The sequence below is a fragment of the Jaculus jaculus genome, chromosome 8, assembly GCF_020740685.1.
Source record: "Jaculus jaculus isolate mJacJac1 chromosome 8, mJacJac1.mat.Y.cur, whole genome shotgun sequence".
Taxonomy (NCBI): domain Eukaryota; kingdom Metazoa; phylum Chordata; class Mammalia; order Rodentia; family Dipodidae; genus Jaculus; species Jaculus jaculus.
In genome coordinates, this window is record NC_059109.1 from 112,639,456 (window position 1) to 112,662,444 (window position 22,989).

The 22,989-nt window shown below is 46.2% G+C and overlaps 1 protein-coding gene across 2 annotated transcripts in view; it reads left to right on the plus strand.

Annotated features, from left to right (window-relative positions):
• Window positions 1–22,989, plus strand: part of Znf341 (zinc finger protein 341) — a 53,306-nt gene that overhangs the window by 18,399 nt on the left and 11,918 nt on the right. For both annotated transcript variants that reach the window (XM_045157617.1, XM_045157618.1), the window contains 5 exons: window positions 358–553; window positions 2,381–2,471; window positions 7,624–7,817; window positions 13,291–13,481; window positions 19,679–19,887. In XM_045157617.1, the coding sequence (XP_045013552.1) occupies window positions 358–553; window positions 2,381–2,471; window positions 7,624–7,817; window positions 13,291–13,481; window positions 19,679–19,887 (881 nt within the window). The remainder of the gene's footprint in view (window positions 1–357; window positions 554–2,380; window positions 2,472–7,623; window positions 7,818–13,290; window positions 13,482–19,678; window positions 19,888–22,989) is intronic.

Below are 22,989 nucleotides of genomic sequence, written 5' to 3' on the forward strand. Positions count from 1 at the left end.
GGTACAGGAGAAGGTTCCTACCTCCCTTCTAAAGCCCCGGTCTAGCTTTGTGAACAGATCCTCATCTCTTTTCAGTCTGCGCTTGCAAGAGAAGCTTCCCAGCCCTCGCAAATTGAACCTCAAAGCCACCAAGATGGCATGCAGCTGAATCTGGGTTTGAACCCAGGCACCCAGCTCCAAGGCTGTTTCTGGCCTCTGGCTTTATGACATTCGGAGGGCTCTTGAGAGTGACTGGGTGACTGAGCCAGGTGGTGATGAAGGGGCAGTGGCTGAGAGCAGCCCGGGCAACAGGAGCGTCCCTGGCTGGGGTGGCTCTCCTAGCCTTGGCAGGACTCTTTCACAGTGCTGTCCTTTCAGGTGCCAAGCCAGTGTGTGGAGGCCCCAGTGTACCCTACGCCCCCAGTGTACAGCCCTGGCAAGCAGGGCTTCAAACCCAAAGGACCCAGCCCCACGGCCCCCATGACGAATGTCACTGCAGGGCCTGTGGCCACCTTTCACTCCCCACCGACGCTGAAGACTCGACGGGCTAAAGGAGCGGGCGGGCTCCCAGAAGGTGAGTTGCTCACCTGCCGTGGGCATCTTTGCTTAGCGTGGACCTGTCCACAGGCTGTTTGTTTCTGGTTCTCCCTGTTAGGGGTAAGTTTAAGTTTGGTGTCATGCGTTGGAAATCTGGAAATAACGGTGACTTCAAAATAATAGCATGTGGGCTAGAGAGATGGCTTAGCACTTCAAGCACTTGCTGGCAAAGCCAAAGGACCCATGTTCGATTACTCAGTACCCCATGTAAAGCCATAGATGCACAAAGTGGCACATGCATATGGAGTTTGTCTGCAATGGCTAGAGGCCCTGGTGTGCCCATTCTCTCTCTCTCTCTGCCTGTTTCTGTCTGTTGCTCTCAAATAATAAAAGAAAATAAATATTTTATTTATATTTATTTATTTGTGCATCTGGCTAACGTAGGTCCTGGGAAATCAAACCTGGGTTCTTTGGCTTTGCAGGCAAATGCCTTGACTACTAAACCATCCCTCCAGCCAACCCCCCTTTTTGAAATTATTTTTATCTATTTATTTTATAGAGAAAGAGGGGGAGAAAATAATTTTTTCAACTGTGCCCTCTCAGGTTCCAGAAGGTCCGTATGAGATTTTTCCTTACATCTTATTGGTGAGAACATAAGTCACATGGCCATATCTAATTGCAAAGAAAGCTGGGAGACGTCTGTGTTGGACAGGAACACTGAGGTTTCTCTTACGTGGAGGATTTGTGAGTCAGAAAGGAGAAGCTGGCTACCTGTCAGCCGAGCGGCAGAGACTGTCCTCCATGGAGAAGCTGAGGGTGGTGCCTGGGTCAGTGCCCATAGCAGGAGGAAGAGGAGGGTAGACGAGTCACATCTCTTCTTCTGTAAGTTACTGGGTTAATGGGAAAGACAGGGAATGAATAAATACTTACAGGTTGCTCTAAAAAGATAGTGTAGTTGAGAACAACTGGGAGAGACTAGAAAATGACGCTCAGCCCCCAGGGGGGAGGGCACACTTTTAATTCCAGCACATAGGAGGCAGAGGTAGGAGGATCGCCATGAGTTCAAGGCCACCCTGAGAATACATAGTGAATTCCAAGTCAGCCTGGGCCAGAGAGAGACCCTACCTCAAAGAAAATGACACCCAGCCATCTGGGCAAGAGAGGAAAGCAGCCTTGTGGGCATTGTAGGGACAAGCATTCCAGGCAAGGGGGACCAGCAGGTGCAAAGGCCCTGTGGTGGGGCCGTGCTTGAGGTCTTCCGGATTCGCAAGGAGTCCATTGCAGCTAGAGAGAGGGGAAGGTAAGGTTGGTAGGACTTAGAAAATGTGGAATGGGCTGTCGGGTGTGGTGGCGCACGCCTTTAATCCCAGCACTCGGGAGGCAGAGGTAGGAGGATTGCTGTGAATTCGAGGCTACCCTGAGAATACACAGTGAATTCCGGGTCAGCTTGAGCTAGAGTAAGACTCTACCTCAAAAAACCAAAAAAAACGAAAGAAAGAAAGAAGGGAAGGAAAGGAAAGGAAAGGAAAGGAAAGGAAAGGAAAGGAAAGGAAAGGAAAGGAAAGGAAAAGAAAAGAAAGGTGAAATGGTGAAGGCCATCGCAGAGGCTGAATTTTATCTCCTGGCGCAGAAGAGCCCTTTGAGAACTTCATCTGGCTTTTTCAGCCAGAGCATAACCTGGACTTTTCTTCTGGGCCCCGTGAGAAGCTCACCTGTGCCTCTTGACCTGCCTGGGCCTACCTGGAGACTTCCTGGGGTGGGGCCATCTGGTTCTGGGTACTGAGGGTAGAGTGTGTGGAGGCTTCTCGTGGTACCTCAGCGGGGCCCACAGTCTCACCATCTCTCTCCTCGCTTTGTCTTCTAGCTTCCGGGAAGCCCAAGGCTCAGAAACTCAAGTGCTCCTACTGTGACAAGTCGTTCACCAAAAACTTTGACCTGCAGCAGCACGTCCGAAGGTAGCCGGGCCAGTGGCTCGTGCGCAGCCCTGGCCGGGGTGCGCTGTGGGGAAGTGAGGCATGGTGCTCAGGCCCAGATGGGATCAAGGCCCTCCCTGCCCTGTCACACTCTCCAGACCTGCAATTCAGGTCAAGATGGCCTCCTTCTTCCCTCTCAAGACCAGGGCCAGGGGTCTGCTCACCATGACAGGAAGATGGGGCTATAGATGTGAGTGGGTGGGGTAGACTTGGACCGACAGAGGCTTTGCACACATGTGAGGCTTCGCCTGTCTTGCATCTGTTAGAAGGGTTGGCCTGTGGGCTGCCAGCTGTGCCAGGACGGCCTTCTGTTGGATACCTCTGAGCCTCGGGTTTCCATCTGTGAAATCCAGGGTAGACTTGTTCAGCACCTCTGCACGGTGGGATACAGAGATATGTGGGTGATTTTGAGTCATTCACGGTTATGGTGTTAGAAAATTCTTAGACAGTTTATTCCCTTTTCAGTTTCAGTCCTTGGAGAGATGCTTCAACTTTGAGCTTATCTATCATTTTTTTGGGGGAGGGGCAGGGATAGGGTCTCACTGTAGCCCAGGCTGACCTAGGATTCACTATGTAGTCTCAGGATGGCCTTGAACTCACGGTAATCCCCCTATCTCTGCCTCCTGAGTGCTGGGATGAAAGGTGTATGCCATCATGTCCAGCAAGCTAATCAATCTTTGGCACTTTCCATGTAGATTTTCATCTCAGAGGGAGAGGGAGGGGAAGGAGAAATGTAATGAACTATTCTCACATTCCAGCCACACACAAAGAATAACCCTGGCCTTATTGAACCTTTGACATTGGGGTCATTCTGACCATGCTTGTAGAATGTTCAAGATCAACCTTGACTTCTGACCATTAGATGCCAATAATCCCTCACCATGGCCACAACTGTGACAGCCAAAAAGTGTCTCCAGCCAGGAGTGGTGGCATACTCCTTTAAATTCCAGTACTTGGGAGGATCACTGAGAGTTCAAGGCCAGCCTGAGATTACATAGTGAATTCCAGGTCAGCCTGAGGGGAAACCCAACCTTGAAAGAACAAACAAACAAAAAAGTGTCTCAGCCATATTAAAGGTGTGTGCCACCATACCCGGCTTGCCACCTTTTTTTAAAAACAAAATTTTTTTAAATTTATTTATTAGAGAGGGAGAAAGTCAGATAGAATGGGCACGCCAGGGCCTCCAGCCACTGTAAGCAAACTAGATGCATGCTCTACCATGTGCATCTGGCTTATATGGGTACTGGGGAATTGAGCCTATGTCCTTAGGCTTTGTAGGTAAGTGCCTTAACCACTAAGCCATCGCCCCACCTTTTTAAATTTTTACCTATTTATTTGAAAGGGAAAAAGAAGCAGAGGGACAGAGAGAAAAAAAAAAGGGCACGCCAGGGCCTCCAACCACTGTAAATGAACTCCAGATGCATGCGCCACCTTGTGTATCTGGCTTATGTGGGTCCTGGAGAGTTGAACCAGGATCCTCTGGCTTTGCAGGCAAATGCCTTAACTGCTAAGCCATCTTTCCAGCCCCAGCCCACCTTTTTTTTTTTTTTTGAGAGAGAGGGTCGCTTTTTGACCTGAACTAGCCTAATTAGGCTAGACTGGTTGATCAGCAAGCTGCAGATACCTGTCTCTGCCTCCCCAGTGCTGAGATTATAGGGTTATGCCACCATACTCTATTTTTTTGTTTGTTTTACTTATTTATTTTGGCCTTTTGAGGTAGGGTCTCGCTCTAGCCCAGGCTGACCTGGAATTCACTATGTAGTCTCAGGGTGACCTCGAACTCACAGTGATCCTCCTACCTCTGCCTTCTGAGTGCTGGGATTATGGGCATGTGCCCCTCTCGCAGCATCTTTTTAGTTTCTTAATTTTAATAAAGTTAATGTTGAGTCCCATGTGGCTGATATCTGATACCTTATTGGATGGTGCAGCTTTGGTTCTTAAATTATATTAGCCGGGCATGGTGGCGCATGCCTTTAATCCCAGCACTTGGGAGGCAGAGATAGGAGGATCACCGTGAGTTTGAGGCCACCCTGAGACTCCTAGTGAATTCCAGGTGAGCCTGGGCTAGAGTGAGACCCTACCTCAAAAAACAAAACAAAACAAAATTATATGCTTACTACTTAAAAAATTATTTTTTAGAGCCAGGCATGGTGGTGCACACCTTTAATCCCAGTACTCAGGAGGCAGAGGCAGGAGGATCACCATGAGTTTGAGGCCACTCTGAGACTGCATAGTGAATTCCAGGTCAGCCTGGGCCAGAGTGAGACCCTACCTTGAAAAACCAAAATAAATAAATAAATAATTTATTTATTTGAAAGAGAAAGAGGCAGATAGAGACAGAGAGAGAATGGGCATGGCAGGGCTTTAGCCACTATAAGTGAACTCCAGATGCATGTTCCACCTTGTGCATCTAGCTTTTAAATGGATACTGGAGAATCAAAGCCAGATCCTTAGGCTTTGCAGGCAAGTACCTTAAACACCGAGAACCATCTCTTCAGCCTCCCCTCCCCTTTTTCTTTTTGGTTTTGTGAGGTTGGGTTCTCACTGTAGCCCAGACTGACCTGGAACTCACTATGTAGTCTCAGGTACCTGGTTCTTACATATATGTAAGAGCGATAGGAAACTTTACTTCAGGATTATTTAAGTTTTTTAAAAATATTTTATTTTTATTTATTTGACATAGAAAGGGGAGAGAGACAGAGAGAGAGATTGAGAATGGGAATAGGCATGCCAGGGCCTCCAGCCACTGTAAATGAATTCTAGACATGTGTGCCCCCTTGTGCATCTGGCTAATGTGGTTCCTGGGGAATGGAACCTGGGTCCTTTGGCTTTGCAGGCAAATGTCTTAACCACTAAATCATTCACCCAGCCCCAGAGTTATTTAAATTTTTTTAAAACTGAGTTCAGAGCTGGGGAGATGGCTTAGTGGTTAAGGTGTTTGCCTGTGAAGCCTAAGGACCCAGGTTGAATTCCCCAGGACCCATGTAAGTCAGATGCACAAGGTAGAACATGTGTCTGGAGTTCATTTGCAGTGGCTGGAAGCCCTGCTGTGCCCATTCTCTCTCCTTTTTCTCCCCCCCTACCCCGCTTGCAAATAAATAATAAAATATTATTTTTTGTTTGTTTGCTTTTCGTGGTAGGGTGTCACTTTAACCAAGGCTGACCTGGAATTTACTTTGTAATTTCAGGGTGGCCTTGAACTCATGGCAATCCTCCTACCTCTGCCTCCTTAGTGCTGGGATTAAAGGTGTGCATCACCACACCCAGCTCAATAAAATATTCTCTAAAAACAACAGGGCTGGAGAGATGGCTTAGTGGTTAAGGCACTTGCCTAAAAAGCCAAAGGACCTAGGTTCCATTCCCCAGTATCCATGTAAGCCAGATATATAAGATGGCGCATGCATCTGGAGTTCCTTTGCAGCGGCTGAAGGCCCTGATGAGCCCATTCTCTGCCTATCTGCCTCTCTCTCTCAAAGAAATAAAAATAAAAATATTAAAAACAAACTGAGTTCAATGGGATATGGTGGCACACACCTTTAATCCCAGCACTTGGGAGGCCGAGAGGATTGCTGTGAGATCAAGGCCAGCCTGAGACAAAAGAGTGAAATCCAGGTCAGCTTGGGCTAGGGCCGGACTCTACATTGAAAACCAAAACAAACAAAACAAAAAAACTGAGTTCAGAGGTCTAGGGAGATAGCTCAGTAGGTAAGTACGTAAGAGTACTTGCTACTCACGAATGAGGACCTGGGCTGGAGAGAAGGGTTAGCAGTTAAGGCGCTTGTCTGCCAAGGTTCAGCTTCCCAAGAACCTCATAAGCCAGATGCACAAGGTGGTGCATGCATCTGGGGTTCATTTGCAGTAGCTGGAGACCCTGGCATACCCATTCTCTCTCTTTGCTCATAAATAATAATAATAGTAGTAGTAGTAGTAGTAGTAATAAAAGCTGGGCACGGCTGCACACTTACAACTCTAGTGCTGGTGAGGGGTTGGAAACAGGATAACTGATGTTTGTTGGTCAGCCAGTCTAACTTAAAAGCAGGGATAGCTGGCTGTGGTGGCGCATGTCTTTAATACCGGCACTTAGGAAGCTGAGGTAGGAAGATCTGTGAGTTCGAGGCCAGCCTGAGAATACATATTGAATCCCTTGGGGGGAGGGGCGGAACACAGTGGGCTCCAAGTGTCTGTCTTAAGGAAGAAAGACAGAACTATTAAGCACACTGACATCCTCCTCTGGTGTCCTCACTGTGCGCACAGGGTATACAAAACTGCACACCCCCCACGTGTACCCTCCCTGCCCCCCCCCCCACATTAAGCTCAGGAGATTTAGCTCAGTGGTAAAGTGCTTGCCTAGCATGGGCGAGGCCCTGGTTTCAGTCCCTAGCAACATAAACAGAAAGCTAATTTTCCAGGGATGGTGGTGTACTCCTGTAACCCCAGCACCTGGGAGGTGGAAACAGGAGGATCAAGATTTCAAGGTTGCAGCCTGGGCGAGATTGGGCTGGAGAGTTAGCTCATTGGTTTAAGGCACTTTTCTGTGAAGGCTAAGGATCCAGCTTCAGTTCCCCAGTAAGCCAGGTACATAAGATGACGCATGCATCTGGAGTTTGTTTGCAGCAACTGGAGGCTCATTCTCTCTCCCTCTTAAGTAAATAAATAAAATATTAAATAAAAAGAATTCAAAGCTGGGCGTGGTGGCACACACCTTTAATCCTAGCAGCGCCTCCAACTAGTAGGGTCTCACTCTAACCCAGGCTGACCTGGAACTCACTCTGTAGTCCTAGGCTGGTCTCCAACTCACAGAGATCTTCCTACCCATGCCTCCGAGTGTTAGGATTAAAGGAGTGCGCCACCACGCCCAGGTGAAGTCACCATTTGAGTGGAAATGTGTCATGTCATAGGGTGAGGTAGCCAGGGAGAAGGTCAGCTCCAGGTTGGTTGTCTGAGCATCTTAGCACGGTGATCAAACTCCCAGGTCTTTCCACCTCTGGGCTGCCTCTTGGGTGAAAGGACGTGTCTCCGTGGTGTCTGAATGACAGGTGGCAGTCTCTTTGGCCCTTCTGGTGGTGATAAGCTCTTAGGTGGAGGTCCTGTCCCCATTCCTACACGACCGTGCTGACCAGCTTTGTCCCCACAGCCACACTGGGGAGAAGCCCTTCCAGTGCATTGCGTGTGGGCGGGCTTTTGCCCAGAAGTCTAATGTCAAGAAGCACATGCAGACCCACAAGGTGTGGCCTCCAGGACGCAGTGGTGGCACTGTTTCTCGCAACTCTGTGACAGTACAGGTCATGGCTTTGAACCCAAGCAGACAAGAGGATGAGGAAGACACAGGTGGGTGGAAATGGAGAAAGCTACTGTTACCATGTCCCTTCACCATGTCCCTTCTGTGGCTTCAGAGGGGCTGTTTGATCATTTCTTTATATACCTATATGTATTTATTTGCAAGCAGAGAGAGTATGGGTGCACCAGAACCTCCTGCTACTGCAAATGCACTCCAAGGGCATGCAACACTTTGTACATCTGGCTTTATGTATGTGCTGGGGAACTGAAACTGGACCGTCAGGCTTTGCAAACACATGCCTTTAACCACTGAACCGTCATCTCTCTAGCCCCTTAGTCCTGGGGATAGAACCCAGGTTTTTAGTTGATTACCTTTAAAAAAATTTTTTAAATTTATTTGAGAGCAACAGACGCAGAGAGAGAGAGAGAAAGAATGGGCACACCAGGGCCTCCAGGCACTGCAAATGAACTCCAGACGCATGCGCCCCCTTGTGTATCTGGCTAATGTGGGTCCTGGGGAATCGAGCCTCGAACCGGGGTCCTTAGGCTTCATGGGCAAGCGCTTAACCACTAAACTATCTCTTCAGCCCCTTGATTACTTTGTTTTTTGAGGTAAGTTCTCCCTCTAGCCTAGACTTTCCTGGAATTCACTCTTAGGGTGGCCTGTAACTCACAGCAATCCTTCTTCCTCTGCCTCCCAAGTGCTGGATTAAAGGCGTGTGCCACCACACCCAGTTTATTTATTTATTTTTGAGAAAGAGGCAGACAGATGGAGAATGGGTGCACCAGGGCCCCGAGCTGCTGCAAACGAACTCCAGAGGCATGCACCACCTTGTGCATCTGTCTTATGTGGGTCCTGGATAGTTGAACCTGAGTCCTTAGACTTTGCAGGCAAGCACCTTAACCTTACCATCTCTCCAGCCCAGAACACAGGATTTTATGCATGTTAGGCATGCATAAAGGGTTCTGTCTGAGCTCTTTCCCCAGCACCAGATTCATAGGTTTTATCACTAACCATGTGACCTTGTGCAATCTCCATGACTTCTCTTGGCTTCAGTCTGCTTTATCTGTAAAGTGGAGATAGAGAGCTGGGTGTACAGCTATCATGATTCCAGGACTCAGGGGACTAGAGTGGGAAGATGGGGAGTTTGAGGCCAGCCTTGGCTGCATAGAAAATTTGAGTCTAGACTGGGCTACAAAGCAAGACTGTCTCGAGACAGAGGCATAAGATGAAAGAGAGACATGTCAAATATGTCATTACTCTAATAATATTCCCAAGGCTGACATTACTATGATTTCCCTATTTTTTTTGTACTGTGCCTGACCCCAATGTATTATCATTTTAACATGTAATATAAAGGAATTGTTGGGATAATTATTATCTTTGTCATCCTGGGAATGGAACCCCAAACCATGTGCATAGTAAGGCTCTACCACTGAGATACACCCCCAGCCATAGTAAAGTACTGTACATAGTTTTTTAACTAAACTTTTTTTCTTTTAATTTTTTTGTTTTATTTTTATTTATTTATTTATTTGAGAGTGACAGAGAGAGAAAGAGGCAGATAGAGAGAATGGGCATGCCAAGGCCTCCAGCCACTGCAAATGAACTCCAGATGCATGCGCCCCCTTGTGCATCTGGCTAACGTGGGTCCTGGGGAATTGAGCCTCGAACTGGGGTCCTTAGACTTCACAGGCAAGTGCTTAACCGCTAAGCCATCTCTCCAGCCCTCTTTTCCTTTTCTTTTTTGAGGCAGGGTCTCACTCTAGCTCAAGCTGACGTGGATAACTTTTCTATTTTAGAGAAATCAAGAGAGAGAGACAGAGACAGAGACAGAGACAGAGAGTGAATTAGCACGGCAGGGCCTCAGCCCCTGAAATTGAACTTCAGACACTTGCCCCACCAGTGAGCACATGCAACCTTGCACTTGCCTCACCTTTTGTGCATCTGGCTTACATGGGATCTGGAGAGTCAAACATGGGTCCTTAGGCTTATCAGGCAAGTGCCTTAAACTCAAAGCCATCTCCTCAGCCCTAAAATGTTAGTTATTTATTTATTTATTTTGGGGGGGGGGAGGGAGAGAGAGAGAGAGAGAAGGAGACAGAATTGGTGTGCCAGGGCCTCAACCACTGCAATCGAACTCCAGATGCTTGTGCCACCTAGTGGCATGTGTGACCTTGTGCTTGCCTTACCTTTTGTATGTCTGGCTTATGTGGGATCTGGAGAGTCGAACATGGGTCCTTAGGCTTCACATGCAAGCGCCTTAACCGCTAAGCCATCTCTCTAGCCATGAACTAAAAAATGTAAATACTTTATTTATGAGAGAAAGAGAGAGGCAGATAGAGAGAAAATGGGTGTTCCAGGGCCATTAGCAACTGCAAAAACTCCAGACACATGTGCCACCTTGTGTATCTGGCTTTGTATAGATACTGGGGAATTGAACCTGGGTCCTTAGGCTTTGAAGGCAAATGCCTTAAGTGCTGAGCCATCTGTCCAGCCTCTGAACTAAATTTATTTGAATTCCAGTTTGTATTGATATTGACAACACATCTAGGCTGGGACTGGCCTCATTTCTATCGCTTAGTTGTCACCTATGGCTTGTGGCCACTATATGGGACAGTGTAGAGCCAGAGCCCCAGCCCTTTCCATGCAAGTCTCAAGTTTTTTTTATTTTTATTTATTTATTTGAAGGCGACAGACACAGAGAGAGAAAGAGGCAGATATATAGAGAGAGAATGGGCGCGCCAGGGCCTCCAGCCACTGCAAACGAACTCCAGACGCGTGTGTCCCCTTGTGCATCTGGCTAACGTGGGTCCTGGGGAATTGAGCCTCGAACCAGGGTCCTTAGGCTTCACAGGCAAGCACTTAACTGCTAAGTCACCTCTCCAGCCCAAGTCTCAAGTTTGAACAGCACCAGCCACGTGCAGCTGCTGAAGGGCCTATTGTTGGGTAAATGCTAGGTGGTCACTTTTAACCACTGAGCCATTGCCCCAGCACTGTGCCTGGGGCCAGCTCTGTGGCCCCTGGGTTCTTAGGACCGCTTCTTCCTTTGCTTTCCAGACTCTTGGTTCAGCACCAGGGGACAGCCATTCAGCATCTGTTGTGGAACCTACTATGGGCTAGGCCATGGAGTGCACGGGCAGAGGCCCCTGGCACCAGGGAGAGTGAGGGACAGTTTAGTGAGCAAAGGGTAATATCACAAATATAAGCGTTATTCTCCGGCTGGGAGCCCAGGGCGGGGTGTGAGTGCAGCTAGCAGTGGAGTTCAGGTTTTAACAACCTTGCAGAGGTCACAGTGTCCAAAGGCAGAGAGGGGAGCTGGAGACCATTAGCTGTCAATCAGAATCAGAATGCCTTTTGGGAACTGGTGATGTTGCTCAGTTGGTAGTGCTTGGTTAGTATGCACAAAGCCCCAAATTCTATCCCCAGCACACTGTAAAACTCAGTGTAGTCATGAGCGCCTGTAATTCCAGCACTTATTTTATTTTATTTGTTTTTTGAGTTTATTGTTTTTATAGTTTTTTTTTTAATTTTTAATTTTATTTTATTTAATTGAGAGCGACAGACACAGAGAGAAAGACAGATAGAGGGAGAGACAGAATGGGCGCGCCAGGGCTTCCAGCCTCTGCAAACGAACTCCAGACGCGTGCGCCCCCTTGTGCATCTGGCTAACGTGGGACCTGGGGAACCGAGCCTCGAACCGGGGTCCGTAGGCTTCACAGGCAAGCGCTTAACCGCTAAGCCATCTCTCCAGCCCTTTATAGTTTTTTTATTAACTTCCATGATTATAAACAATATCCCGTGTAATGCCCTCCCTCTCCCCACTTTCCCCTTTGAAACTCCATTCTCCATCATATCCCCTCCTCCTCTCAATCAGTCTCTCTTTTATTTTATTTATTTATTTTTTTAAATTTTTATTTATTTATTTGAGAGCGACAGACACAGAGAGAAAGACAGATAGAGGGAGAGAGAGAATGGGCGCGCCAGGGCTTCCAGCCTCTGCAAACGAACTCCAGACGCGTGAGCCCCCTTGTGCATCTGGCTAACGTGGGACCTGGGGAACTGAGCCTTGAACCGGGGTCCTTAGGCTTCACAGGCAAGCGCTTAACCGCTAAGCCATCTCTCCAGCCCTCTCTCTTTTATTTTGATGTCATCATCTTTTCCTCCTATTATGATAGTCTTGTGTAGGTAGTGTCAGGCACTGTGAGTCATGGATATTCAGGCCATTTTGTGTGTGGGAAGAGCACGTTGTAATACCCTTCCTTTGGCTTTTACATTCTTTCCAGCACCTCTTCCACAATGGACCCTGAGCCTTGGAAGGTGGGATAGAGATTTTGCAGTGCTCAGCACTCCTGTCACTTCTTTCCAGCACCATGATGCCTTCTGAGTCATCCCAAGGTCACTGCCATCTGACAGCATTTTTTTTTTTATTTGATTTTTCGAGGTGGGATTTCACTCTAGTCCAGGCTGACCTGGAATTCATTATATAATCTCAGGGTGGCCTCAAACTCACAGCGATCCTCCTACCTTTGCCTCCCAAGTGCTGGGACTAAAGGTGTGTGTACCACACCCAGCTATTCCAGCATTTGAGTGGTGGAAGCAGGAGAATCAGCAATCAGGGCCATTTCTTAGCTACATAATGAGCTTAAGACCAATCTAGGATGAGACTTTTTCTCAGAAAACCTAATAATAATAATAATGGGGGCTTGAGATGACTCAGTGGTCAAGGCACTTGCCTGCAAAGCAGAACAACCTGGGTTCGATTCTCCAGTATCCACGTAAAGCCAGATGCACAAAGCGGTGCATGCATCTGGAAGTTTTTTTGCAATGGCTGGAGGCCCTGGTGCACCCCTTCTCTATCTCTCTTCTATCTTTCTCTGTTTATATTTATATAATATGTACTTCAGTGTTTTAATATCGCACTGGCTATGCCCATACACATACCCTAAGTATGAGTGCAGGTTTGAACGTGGCCATCTAACACCCAGCACGTGGAAGAAAGAGGGTGACACAGTTTACAGTAGGTGCCCTGTAAGGATCCCGACTCAATTCTCTTCTCCAGGACCCACGTAAGCCAGATGCACAAGGGCAGGATGGCTTCTGACCTGGCTCTCCTGCAGCCCTTCTTGAGACTTCTTTTTTCTATTTTTAAAAAATTTATTTATTTATTTTGGTTTTTTGAGGTATGGTCTTACTCTAGCCCAGGCCGACCTAGAATCTACTCTGTAGTCTTTGGGTGGCCTCGAACTCACGGCGATCCTCCTACCTCTGCTTCCTGAGTGCTGGGATTAAAGGTGTGCACCACCACGCCCGACTCTCTTTTTTCTATTTTATTTGTTTTGGTTTTTCGAGGTCGGGTCTCACTCTAGCCCAGGCTGAGCTGGAATTCACTATGGAGTCTCAGGGTGGCCTCGAACTTCACTGCAAACTCCTACCTCTGCCTCCTGAGTGCTGGGACAAAAGGCGTGCGCCACCACACCCGGCCTTCTTCTCTGAGACTCCTTGCCCTGTTTCTCTCCCCAGGGTTGGGCCAGACCCTGTCCAGTGTACCCCAGCCCCAAGCCTTGCCCACAGCAAGTGAAGACGAAGGTGACAAGCTGGAGCCCAAGCAGGTGGTCCTCATTGATAGCTCCTATCTGTGCCAGTTCTGCCCCAGCAAGTTCAGTACCTACTTCCAGCTCAAGTCCCACATGACCCAGCACAAGAATGAGCAGGTGAGCGGGTGAGGGGAGCAGAGGGCCGACCTGCCTAGTTGAGAGCCCGGCTGGTCCTGGGGCTTCCGGTGCTGCCTGGGAAGGGATAGGATTGGCCAGGCTGGCCTCTCCCATGGCTCTTTAACCTGAGGATAGATTTGTAGCAGAGGGTGATGGAGTAAGTTAGGGGGCAAATCACAGAAACCTTTGGCTCAACTGGCTGAGACAGTGGGAGAGTCGCTCATCTGACATGACAGGAGGTGAGATGTCAGGTCCTCAGCTCAGCATCTGGCACCTTGTGCTTTTTTCTGCCATGATTTACTTGTGCTCCTGGGATAGTGATCATTCTTTGTTTGTTTGTTTGTTTAATATGTTTTATTTATGTATTTATTTGAGTGAGAGAGAAAGAGAAGGCACAACAGGGCCTCCAGCCACAGCAAACGAACTCCAGATGCATGTGCCACCTTGTGCATCTGGCTTACGTGGGTCCTGCAGAATTGAATCGGGATCCTTTGGCTTTGCAGGCAAGCGCCTTAACCACTAAGCCATCTCTCCAGTTCTGGTTTTTTTTTTTTTTTGAGGTAGGGTCTCATTCTAGCCCCGGCCAACCTGGAATGTACCCTATAGTCCCAGGCTGGCCTTGAACTCACAGTGATCATCCTACCTCAGCCTCCTTAGTGCTGGGATTAAAGGTGTGCACTGCTGCGCTCAGCTCAGTTGCTTAAAAAAAAAAAGTTATTTGCAATGAAAGGGAAGAAGGAAGAGAGAGAGAGGCATGGGGCCTCTTGCCACTGCAGATGAACTCCAAATGCATGTGCCACTTTGTGCATCTGGCTTTACATGGGTACTGGGGAATCGAACCTGGGCCATCAGGCTTTGTAAGCAAGCATCTTTACCCACTGAGCTATCTTTCCAGCCCAGTGTTCACTCTTTATAAGCATCAATTCATAGAATTTTTCATGAGCAATGGAAGCCTTCCCCAGAAGCATCCTCTAGGTCTCTCCTGGGTCAGGTAGTACTCTTTGTCATTTAGAAAAGTATTACTATGTTTCTTTCTTTTTAAAAAATATATTTTATGTATTTATTTGAGAAATAGAGAGAATGGGTGCACCAGGGCCTCCAACCACGGCAAATGAACTCTTGTGCATCTGGCTTATATGGGTCCTGGGGAATTGTACCAGGGTCCTTTGGCTTTGCAAACAAACACCTTAACTGCTAAGCCATCTTTATAGCCCTTTTTTTAATTTTATTACTGTATTTCAAATAACAGAAAACTGCTTGATAGTTAGGGATTTATTCCTCTCACATCAAAAATAAGTCTAGGCCTGGAGAGATGGCTTAGTAGTTAAGGTGCTTGCCTGCAAAGCCAAAGGACCCAGGTTTGATTCCTCAGCACCCACATAAAGCCAGATGTATAAGGTGGCATAGGCATCTGGAGTTCATTTGCAGTGGCTAGAGGCCCTGGCATGCCCATTTTCTCTCTAGCTGCCTCTTTCCCTCTCTCAAATAAATAAATAAAATACTTTTAAAACTTTAGTCCTAGCCAGGTGTGGTGGCTCACACCTTTAATGCCAGCACTTGGGAGGCAGAGGTAGGAGGATTGCTGCGAGTTCGAGGCCACCCTGAGACTACATCGTGAATTCCAGGTCACCCTGGGCTAGAGTGAGACCCTACCTCAAAAAACAAAACAAAACAAAAAATTAAGTCCATAGTTTGGCATTACTGGACTTGTACAAAGGGACAGACATGCCACCATGGAGCAGGCTTTATTCTCTGCTCTTCTGTCCTTAGTTTGTGACATTTATCCTCAAGTTGTAAAATAGATGATATATTTCTATCTATCACATTTACCTAGTTGGGCTAAGTGTAAAAAAGAAAAAGGAAGGAAGGAAAGAAGGAAGGTAGGTAGGAAAGAAAGGAAAAAAGGAAAAGGAAAGAAAGAAAAAGAAAAAAGAAATCTAAGGAATTCCTCCCAGGGAGCTTTCTTCTATTTGGAAGGGCTGCTGTTGCCAGAGACTGTTGCCCTACATAGCGGCTCCCAGGAAAGAGGTCACATGGCCGATACTAGATGCATGGCTATCAGCAGCAGATCAACAGTTTCAACTTGGCCTGTTGCCAACCTGGGCAGATAACTTTGTTTGCAAGAATGTGGGACATTGTGTGGGCACCATTGCCAAATTATAGTTTGCAAAATATTAAAAATATGTTTCTTGAAGCAGTGAAACAGAATGTCACGTGACACATGAATGAAGGAACAAAACAGCTGACCACCAGTTCAAAAGGAAGTGTGAGCTACACACACCTTTCCTGCATATGCCTGTCCCCAGCATCAGACTAAGCTACGTGCAAATCTCTAAATTAATGTCCCACCCATGACTTCTAGGATTATCCCTGCTGCCTGACCAAAATCACTTACATCAGGATTGGGAGAATGGCTTAGTGGTAGAGCACTTGCCTAGCATGCGCAAGGTCTGGGTTCCATCCCCAGCATCACACATAAAAAAAAATAAAATCATTTACATTGAGTCTATTTTTTTTTAATATTTTGGTTTTATTTATTTATTTATTTGAAAGCGACAGATAGAGAAAGAGGCAGAGAGAGAGAATGGGTGCGCCAGGGCCTCCAGCCACTGCAAACGAACTCCAGATGCTTGCGCCCCCTTGTGCATCTGGTTAATGTGGGTCCTGGGGAACCGAGCCTCGAACTGGGTTCTTTAGGTTTCACAGGCAAGGGCTTAACCGCTAAGCCATCTCTCCAGCCCTTGAGTCTATTTTTCATAGGTGAACATTGAACTTGAGAGTCTAGGGCCTAAGTCAATAAATAGTAAATAGCTTGGAGAGGTGGCTCAGCTGCTAAGGCGCTTGCTTGCAAAGCTTGACAGTCTGGATTTGATTCCTGGTACCCACATAAAGCCAGATGCACAGAGTGCCACATGTGTCTGGAGCTCGTTTGCAGTGGCTGGGGGCCGAGGTGCACCCATACTCTCTCATTTTCTGTATGCCTCCTCCCCGGTGTCTCAGATAAAAAAATTAAATTTAAATATATATATATATATATATATATATATATATATATATATATATATATATGTACATATATATATATACATATATAAATATATATATATACATATATATATATATTTTATAATCATGGAAAATGTTAATAAAAATTAAAAAAATAAATAAATAAAAATATATTTTAAAATGCTTTATTTTATTTATTTCTAAGCAGATAAAGAGAGAGAGAATGAGTGGACACACTAGGACTTTTAGCCACTGCAAATGAACTCCAGACACATGTGCCACTTTGTGCATCTGGCTTTATGTGGGTACTGGGGAATTGAACCTGGGTCATTTGTCTTTGCAGGCAAGTGCCTCAACTGCTGAGCCATCTCTGTAGCCCTATTTTTATTTATTTATTGGAGAGAGAGAAGCAGATGGAGAGAATGGGCGCACCAAGGCCTCTAGCCACTGCAAACAAACTACAGTTGTTTGCGCTACCTTGTGCATCTGGTTTACATGGGGACTGGGGAATTAAACCTGGGACCTTAGGCTTCTCAAGCAAGCGCCTTAACCGCTTAAACCAATTCTTCTGCCTAAATAAAAATATTTTTAAAAACTGGGGCTGAGGGGCTGGAGAGATGGCTTAGCAGTTAAGGTGCCTGCTGCAAAGCCAAAGGGCCCCGGTTCAATTCCCTAGGACCCACGTAAGCCAGATGCACAAGGGGGTGCACACATCTAGAGTTCATTTGCAGTGGCTGGAGGCCCTGGCACACCCTTTCTCTCTCTCTCTGTCCCTGCCTATTTCTGTCAAATAAATAAATAAAAATTAAATTAAATTAAAATTTTGGGTTGAAAACTGGGCATGGTGGCGACGCCTTTAATCCCAGCGCTTGGGAGGCCAAGGTAAGAGGATCACTGTAAAATAAAAATAAAGTAAAATAAAAACTGGGGCTGAAGATGGCTCAGTGGTTTAGTGGCACTTGCTAGAAAAGCCTAAAAGCCCAGGTTCAATTCCCCAGTGCTCAAATAAAGCCAGATACACAGAGTGGCTTATGTTTCTGGAGGTTTTTTGGTTGTTTTTTTTTTTTCTTTTTTTTTGCAGTGACCAAAGGCCCTGGTGTGCCCATGTTTCTTTTCTGTCTCACTGCTTACAAATAAATAAAATTTAAAATATTTTTTAAAAGAACTGGAGAAATGGCTTAGCGGTTAAGGCATTTGCCTGCAAAGCCAAAGGATCCTGGTTCCATTCTCCAGTACCCACATAAGCCAGATGCACAAGGGGGTGCATGTGTCTGGAGTTCGTTTGCAGTGGCTGGAGGCCCTGGTGCACCCATTCTCTCTGTGTCTGTCTCATTCCTCTCTTTCTCTGCTTGCAAATAAATTTTTAAAAATTATATACATATATATGTGTGTGTGTGTATGTATATATATATACATATATGTATGTGTGTGTATAGATGGATAGATATAGATATAGATATAAAAAAGAGTATAGCCTATAAAAAAAAACAACTAACCAAAGAGCAAGAGGACCCTGAAGAGGCTGAGGTGAGATCCCTGAGATCCCTGGACCAGCATTAGCATCGTCTGATGATTCCTTGTTAGCAGTGACTTAGGCGTCCAGACCTGCCAAATTAGGAACCCGGGGGAATGGTCTGTGATAATGATGTCTGCTAGAGGTTTTCCTTTTTTCTTTCCCTTCCTTTCCTTCTTTTCCTTTTATTTTTTGTTTTTCAAGATAGGGTCTTGCTGTAGCCCAGGCTGACCTGGAATTCACTATGTAGTCTCAGGGTGGCCTTGAACTCACGGTGATCCTCCTACTTCTGTCCCCCAAATGCTGGGATGAAAGGCATGTACCACCATGCCCAGCCCATGCTTCTTTTTTTGCTTGTGAGTTGGTGTGAGAATGTATATATATGTAGGTGCATGTGTATTTTGCATGTATATATGTGGTGTGAGAGGGTATATGTGCATAGGTGCACATGTTTTGCATGTTTATTGTGGTGTGAGAATGTATATGTATGTGTGGTGTAAGAGTGTATATGTAGGTAGGTGCACATACGTTTTTATGCTTTTACATGTGTGTGTTGTGGTTTTTTCAGTTTTTTTTTTTTCCAAGGTAGAGTTTCACTGTAGCTCAGGCTGTCCTGAAATTCACTATGTAGTCTCAGGGTGGCCTTGAACTCGCAGCAATCCTCCTAGCTCTGCCTCCCAAATTCTGGAATTAAAGGCATACACCACCATGCCTGGTACTCAGATATTTTTATTTATTTGTTTGCAAGCAGTGGGAGATAGAGAGAAGAGAGACAGATGCATGCCAGCGCCTCCAGCTGCTGCAAGTGAACCCCAGATGCATGTGTCACTTTGCATATCTGGCTTTACATGGGTACTGGGTCATTACGCTTTGCAGGCAAGCGCCATAACCACTGACCAATATCTCCAGCCCTATATTTTTTTTTTCAGGTAGGGTTTTGCTCTAGTTCAGACTGCTCTGGAATTCATTATGTAGTCTCAGGGTGGCACAGTGTTGGATTGGGCATGGTGGCGCATGCCTTTAATCCCAGCACTTCAGAGGCAGAGGTAGGAGGATCACTGTGAGTTCAAGGCCACCCTGAGACTACATAGTGAATTCCTGGATAGCCTGGGCTAGAGTGAAACCCTACTTCAAAAACAAAAACAAAAACAAAACAAAGCAAACAAACAAAAAACCCCACAGTGTCATGTCTTTGTTACGTCTGTGGAACCAGGAGCCAGTCTTGGTGGCTCATGCTTGTAATCCCAGTTCCTCAGGAGGCTGATGCAGGAGGATTGGAAAGTTCAAGGTCTTTCTGGGCTACAACCTTCAGGACCAGCCTGGGCAAAAGAGTCAGGCGTGGTGGCGCACGCCTTTAATCCCAGCACTCGGGAGGCAGAAGTAGGAGGATCACCATGAGTTCAAAGGCCACCCTGAGACTACAGAGTGAATTCCAGGTCAGCCTGGGCTAGAGTGAGGCCAAAAATGAATAAATAAGTAAAACGGGAGTTGGAAATCTATAGTTAATGGTAGAGCGCTCATCTGGGATGTGGGAGGCCTGGATTTGATGGCTACTATGGGACAGAGTGAGAAACTAGGATCCAAGAAACAGCAGTCACATAGTCCACAGCAGTGTCCCTGGCCAGGGCCACAGGGTAAGAGTGGCAATGGAGGCATCTCTCACCTGTCTCCCCTCCAGGTGTACAAGTGCGTGGTCAAAAGCTGTGCCCAGATGTTCCCCAAGCTGGACACATTTCTGGAGCACATCAAAAGCCACCAGGAGGAGCTGAGCTACCGCTGCCACCTCTGTGGCAAGGACTTCCCCTCACTGTACGACCTGGGCGTGCACCAGTACTCCCACAGCCTCCTGCCGCAGCACAGCCCCAAGAAGGACAACACTGTCTACAAGTACGTGCCCCCAGGTGCCAGGCCAGTGGGCAAGAATCCCTGGGATTTAGACCGCCCAGGACCAGAAAGACTCCTCAAAGGAAAACAGGCTGAAGTCCGGGGTCCATCCTGGCGGAGTGTTTCTGTTGGGAAAATAATGCTAACTCTTAGATCATTTTTGCCCTGGAGACATAATAGAGCAACATCCTCATAAAGGGAAACCAGCTGAAGGTGGTGGCTCACACCTGTAATCCCAACACACAACAGGCTGAGGGAGGAGGATTGCTGTGAGTGTAAGACCAACCTGGGCCACCAAGTGAGTTCCAGGTCAGCCCAGGTTAGAGGGAGACCCTGCCTTAAAAAAAAAAGAAAAGAAAAAGGAGGGCTAGAGATGGCTTACTGGTTAAGGCACTTGCCTGTGAAGCCAAAGGACTCATGTTCGACTCTCTGGGTCCCACGTAAGCCACATGCACAGTGACATAAGTGCACAAGGTTGCACGTGTGAACAAGTGGGTACATGCATCTGGAGTTTGATTGCAATGGCTGGAAGCCCTGCTGTACCAATTCTTTCTTTTCTCTTTCTCTCTCTCTCTCTCTCTCTCAGTCTCTTGCATAAAGAAAAAGGCTAGTCTGCTGGGTTTGCCAAAATAATAATAATAATAAAAATAGAAAGGAAGGAAGGAAGAAAAAGGAAATTAATATTTTCTCATTAATAATAAAAAAGATTTGGTGATTTGTTTTTTGTTTTTTTTTTTATTTTTCTTTCTTTCAAGGTAGGGTCACACTGTAGTGTAGGCTGACCTCTCTGTAGTCCCAGACTGCAAACTCACAGCAATCCTCCTACCTCTGACTCTGAGTGCTGGGATTAAAATAGAGTACACCCAAGTCTGGCTTGATTATTTTTCTAAGCTAAAAAGTTATAAAAATATTTTAATAAGAATATTTATTAAAATTTCATTAAAATATGTAAAGATCAATAAAACTTAGGTTATAACTAAACTACTGCCTCCCTTCTAGGACCTCCCCAAACAGTGGAGTGAACTTCATGTATGCCACTATATCTGTACTGTTTTTCTTTTCTTTTTCCTCCTCCTTCTTCCTTTTTATCTTCTTCCTTCTATTTTTTGGCGGGGGGATTTCGAGGTAGGGTCTCACTCTGGCCTAGGCTGACCTGGAATTTACTGTGTAGTCTTAGGGTGACCTTGAACTCATGGTGATCCTCCTTCCTGTGCCTCCCCAATGCTAGAGTTAAAGGCGTGCACCCATGCCTGGCTTCTTCCTTCTTTTTGTTTGAGACAGGATCTTATTATATTGTGTCTGGCCTTCAACTGTTTGTATAAACCAGGTAACCTTGAACCTATCCTCCTGCTTCTGCCTCTGAAGTGGTACTAGGGTTGCAGACATGTCCTACCGCACTTAGAATTTTTTTCCTTTTAAAAATGAGATTTTGGGGCTCAAGAGATGGCTTAACTGTTAAAGCATGTGCCTGCAAAGCCTAAGGACCTATGTTCAACTCTACAGATCCCACGTAGGCCAGATGCACAAAAGTGAGGCAAGCGCAAGGTTGCACATGCCCACTAGGTGACGCAAGCATCTGGAGTTAGATTTCAGTGGCATGCCAAGTCTCTTGCTTGCTCTCTTTCTCTCTTTCTCAAAAATAAAGAAAAAGGGCTAGAGAGATTACTTAGTGATTAAGGTACATGCCTGTGAAGCCTAAGGATCCAGGTTCGACTCTCCAGGTCCCACATAAGCCAAATGCACATGGTGGCACATACATCTGGAGTTCGTTTGCAGTGGCTAGAGGCCCTGGCGTGCCCATTCTCTCTCTCTCTTTCTCTCCCCCTCTTTGTATCTAATAAACAAATAAAAATAAAATCTTTAGGGCTAGAGAGATGGCTTAGTGGTTAAAGCTTTTGCCTGTAAAGCAAAATCCCAGATTCAATTCCCCATGACCCATGTAAGCCAAGTACACAAAGTGGTGATTGCATCTGGAGGCACTGGTGTGCCCATTCTCTCTCTCTCTCTCTCTCTACCTCCTTCTCTCTCAAATAAATAAAAATAAAATATTTTTTAAAGTCTTTAAAAAATAAAGAAAAAGGAAATAAATAAAATAAGATTTTGGGGGGCTGGAGAGATGGCTTAGCAGTTAAGGCACTTGCCTGTGAAGCCTAAGGACTCAGGTTTTATTTTCCATGACCCATGTAAGCCAGATATACAGGGTGGTGCATGTGTCTGGAGTCCATTTGCAGTGGCTAGAGGCTGTGGCACGCAGTGCCCATTCTCTGTCTTTCAAATATATACATTAATTAAATATCAAAAAAATTAAGATTTTGAGGGTCAGCAGTTAAGGTATTAACTTGCAAAGTCTGACAGCATGGGTTCTATTCCCCAGTACCCAAATAAGCCAGACGCACCAAGTGGTACCTGCATCTAGAGTTTGCTTGCTGTGGCCAGAGGCCTTGGCGTGCCTATTTTCTTCTTGCATATAAATAAATAAAGATATCTGAGAACAATAATAAGATTTTTGGGGCTGAAGAGATGCTCAGATGTTAAAGGCACTGGCTTGAAAAGCTTGATGTCCTGAGTTCAAGTCTCTAGTACTCACATGAAGCCATATGCTACCAGCCCTTGTGAGGCCAAGGTAGGAGTATAGCAGTGAATTGAAGGTCACCCTAAGATTACATAGTGAATTCTAGGTCAGCCTGGGCTAGAGTGAGACCCTAACTGGAAAAACTGAAAAAAAAAATTTTTTTTTGTTTGTTTTGGTTTTTCGAGGTGGGGTCTTGCTCTAGCCTAGGCTGACCTGGAATTCACTATATAGTCTCAGGATGTCCTCGAACTCACAGTGATCTTCCTACCTCTGCCTCTGAGTGCTGGGATTAAAGGCGTGTGCCACCACCACGCCCGGCCCCAAAAAGTTTTATTTATGGTCTGGAGAGATAGCTTACCAGTTAAGGCGCTTGCCTGGAAGGCCCAAGGAACCAGGTTTGATCTGCCAGGACATGTGTCTGGAGTTCATTTGCAGTGGCTAGAAGCCCTGGTGTGTCTTTTCTCTCTCTCTCTCTATCTGCTTTGCTCTCTCTCTTTCTATCCAATAAATAAAAAAAATTTTAAAGAAATTTT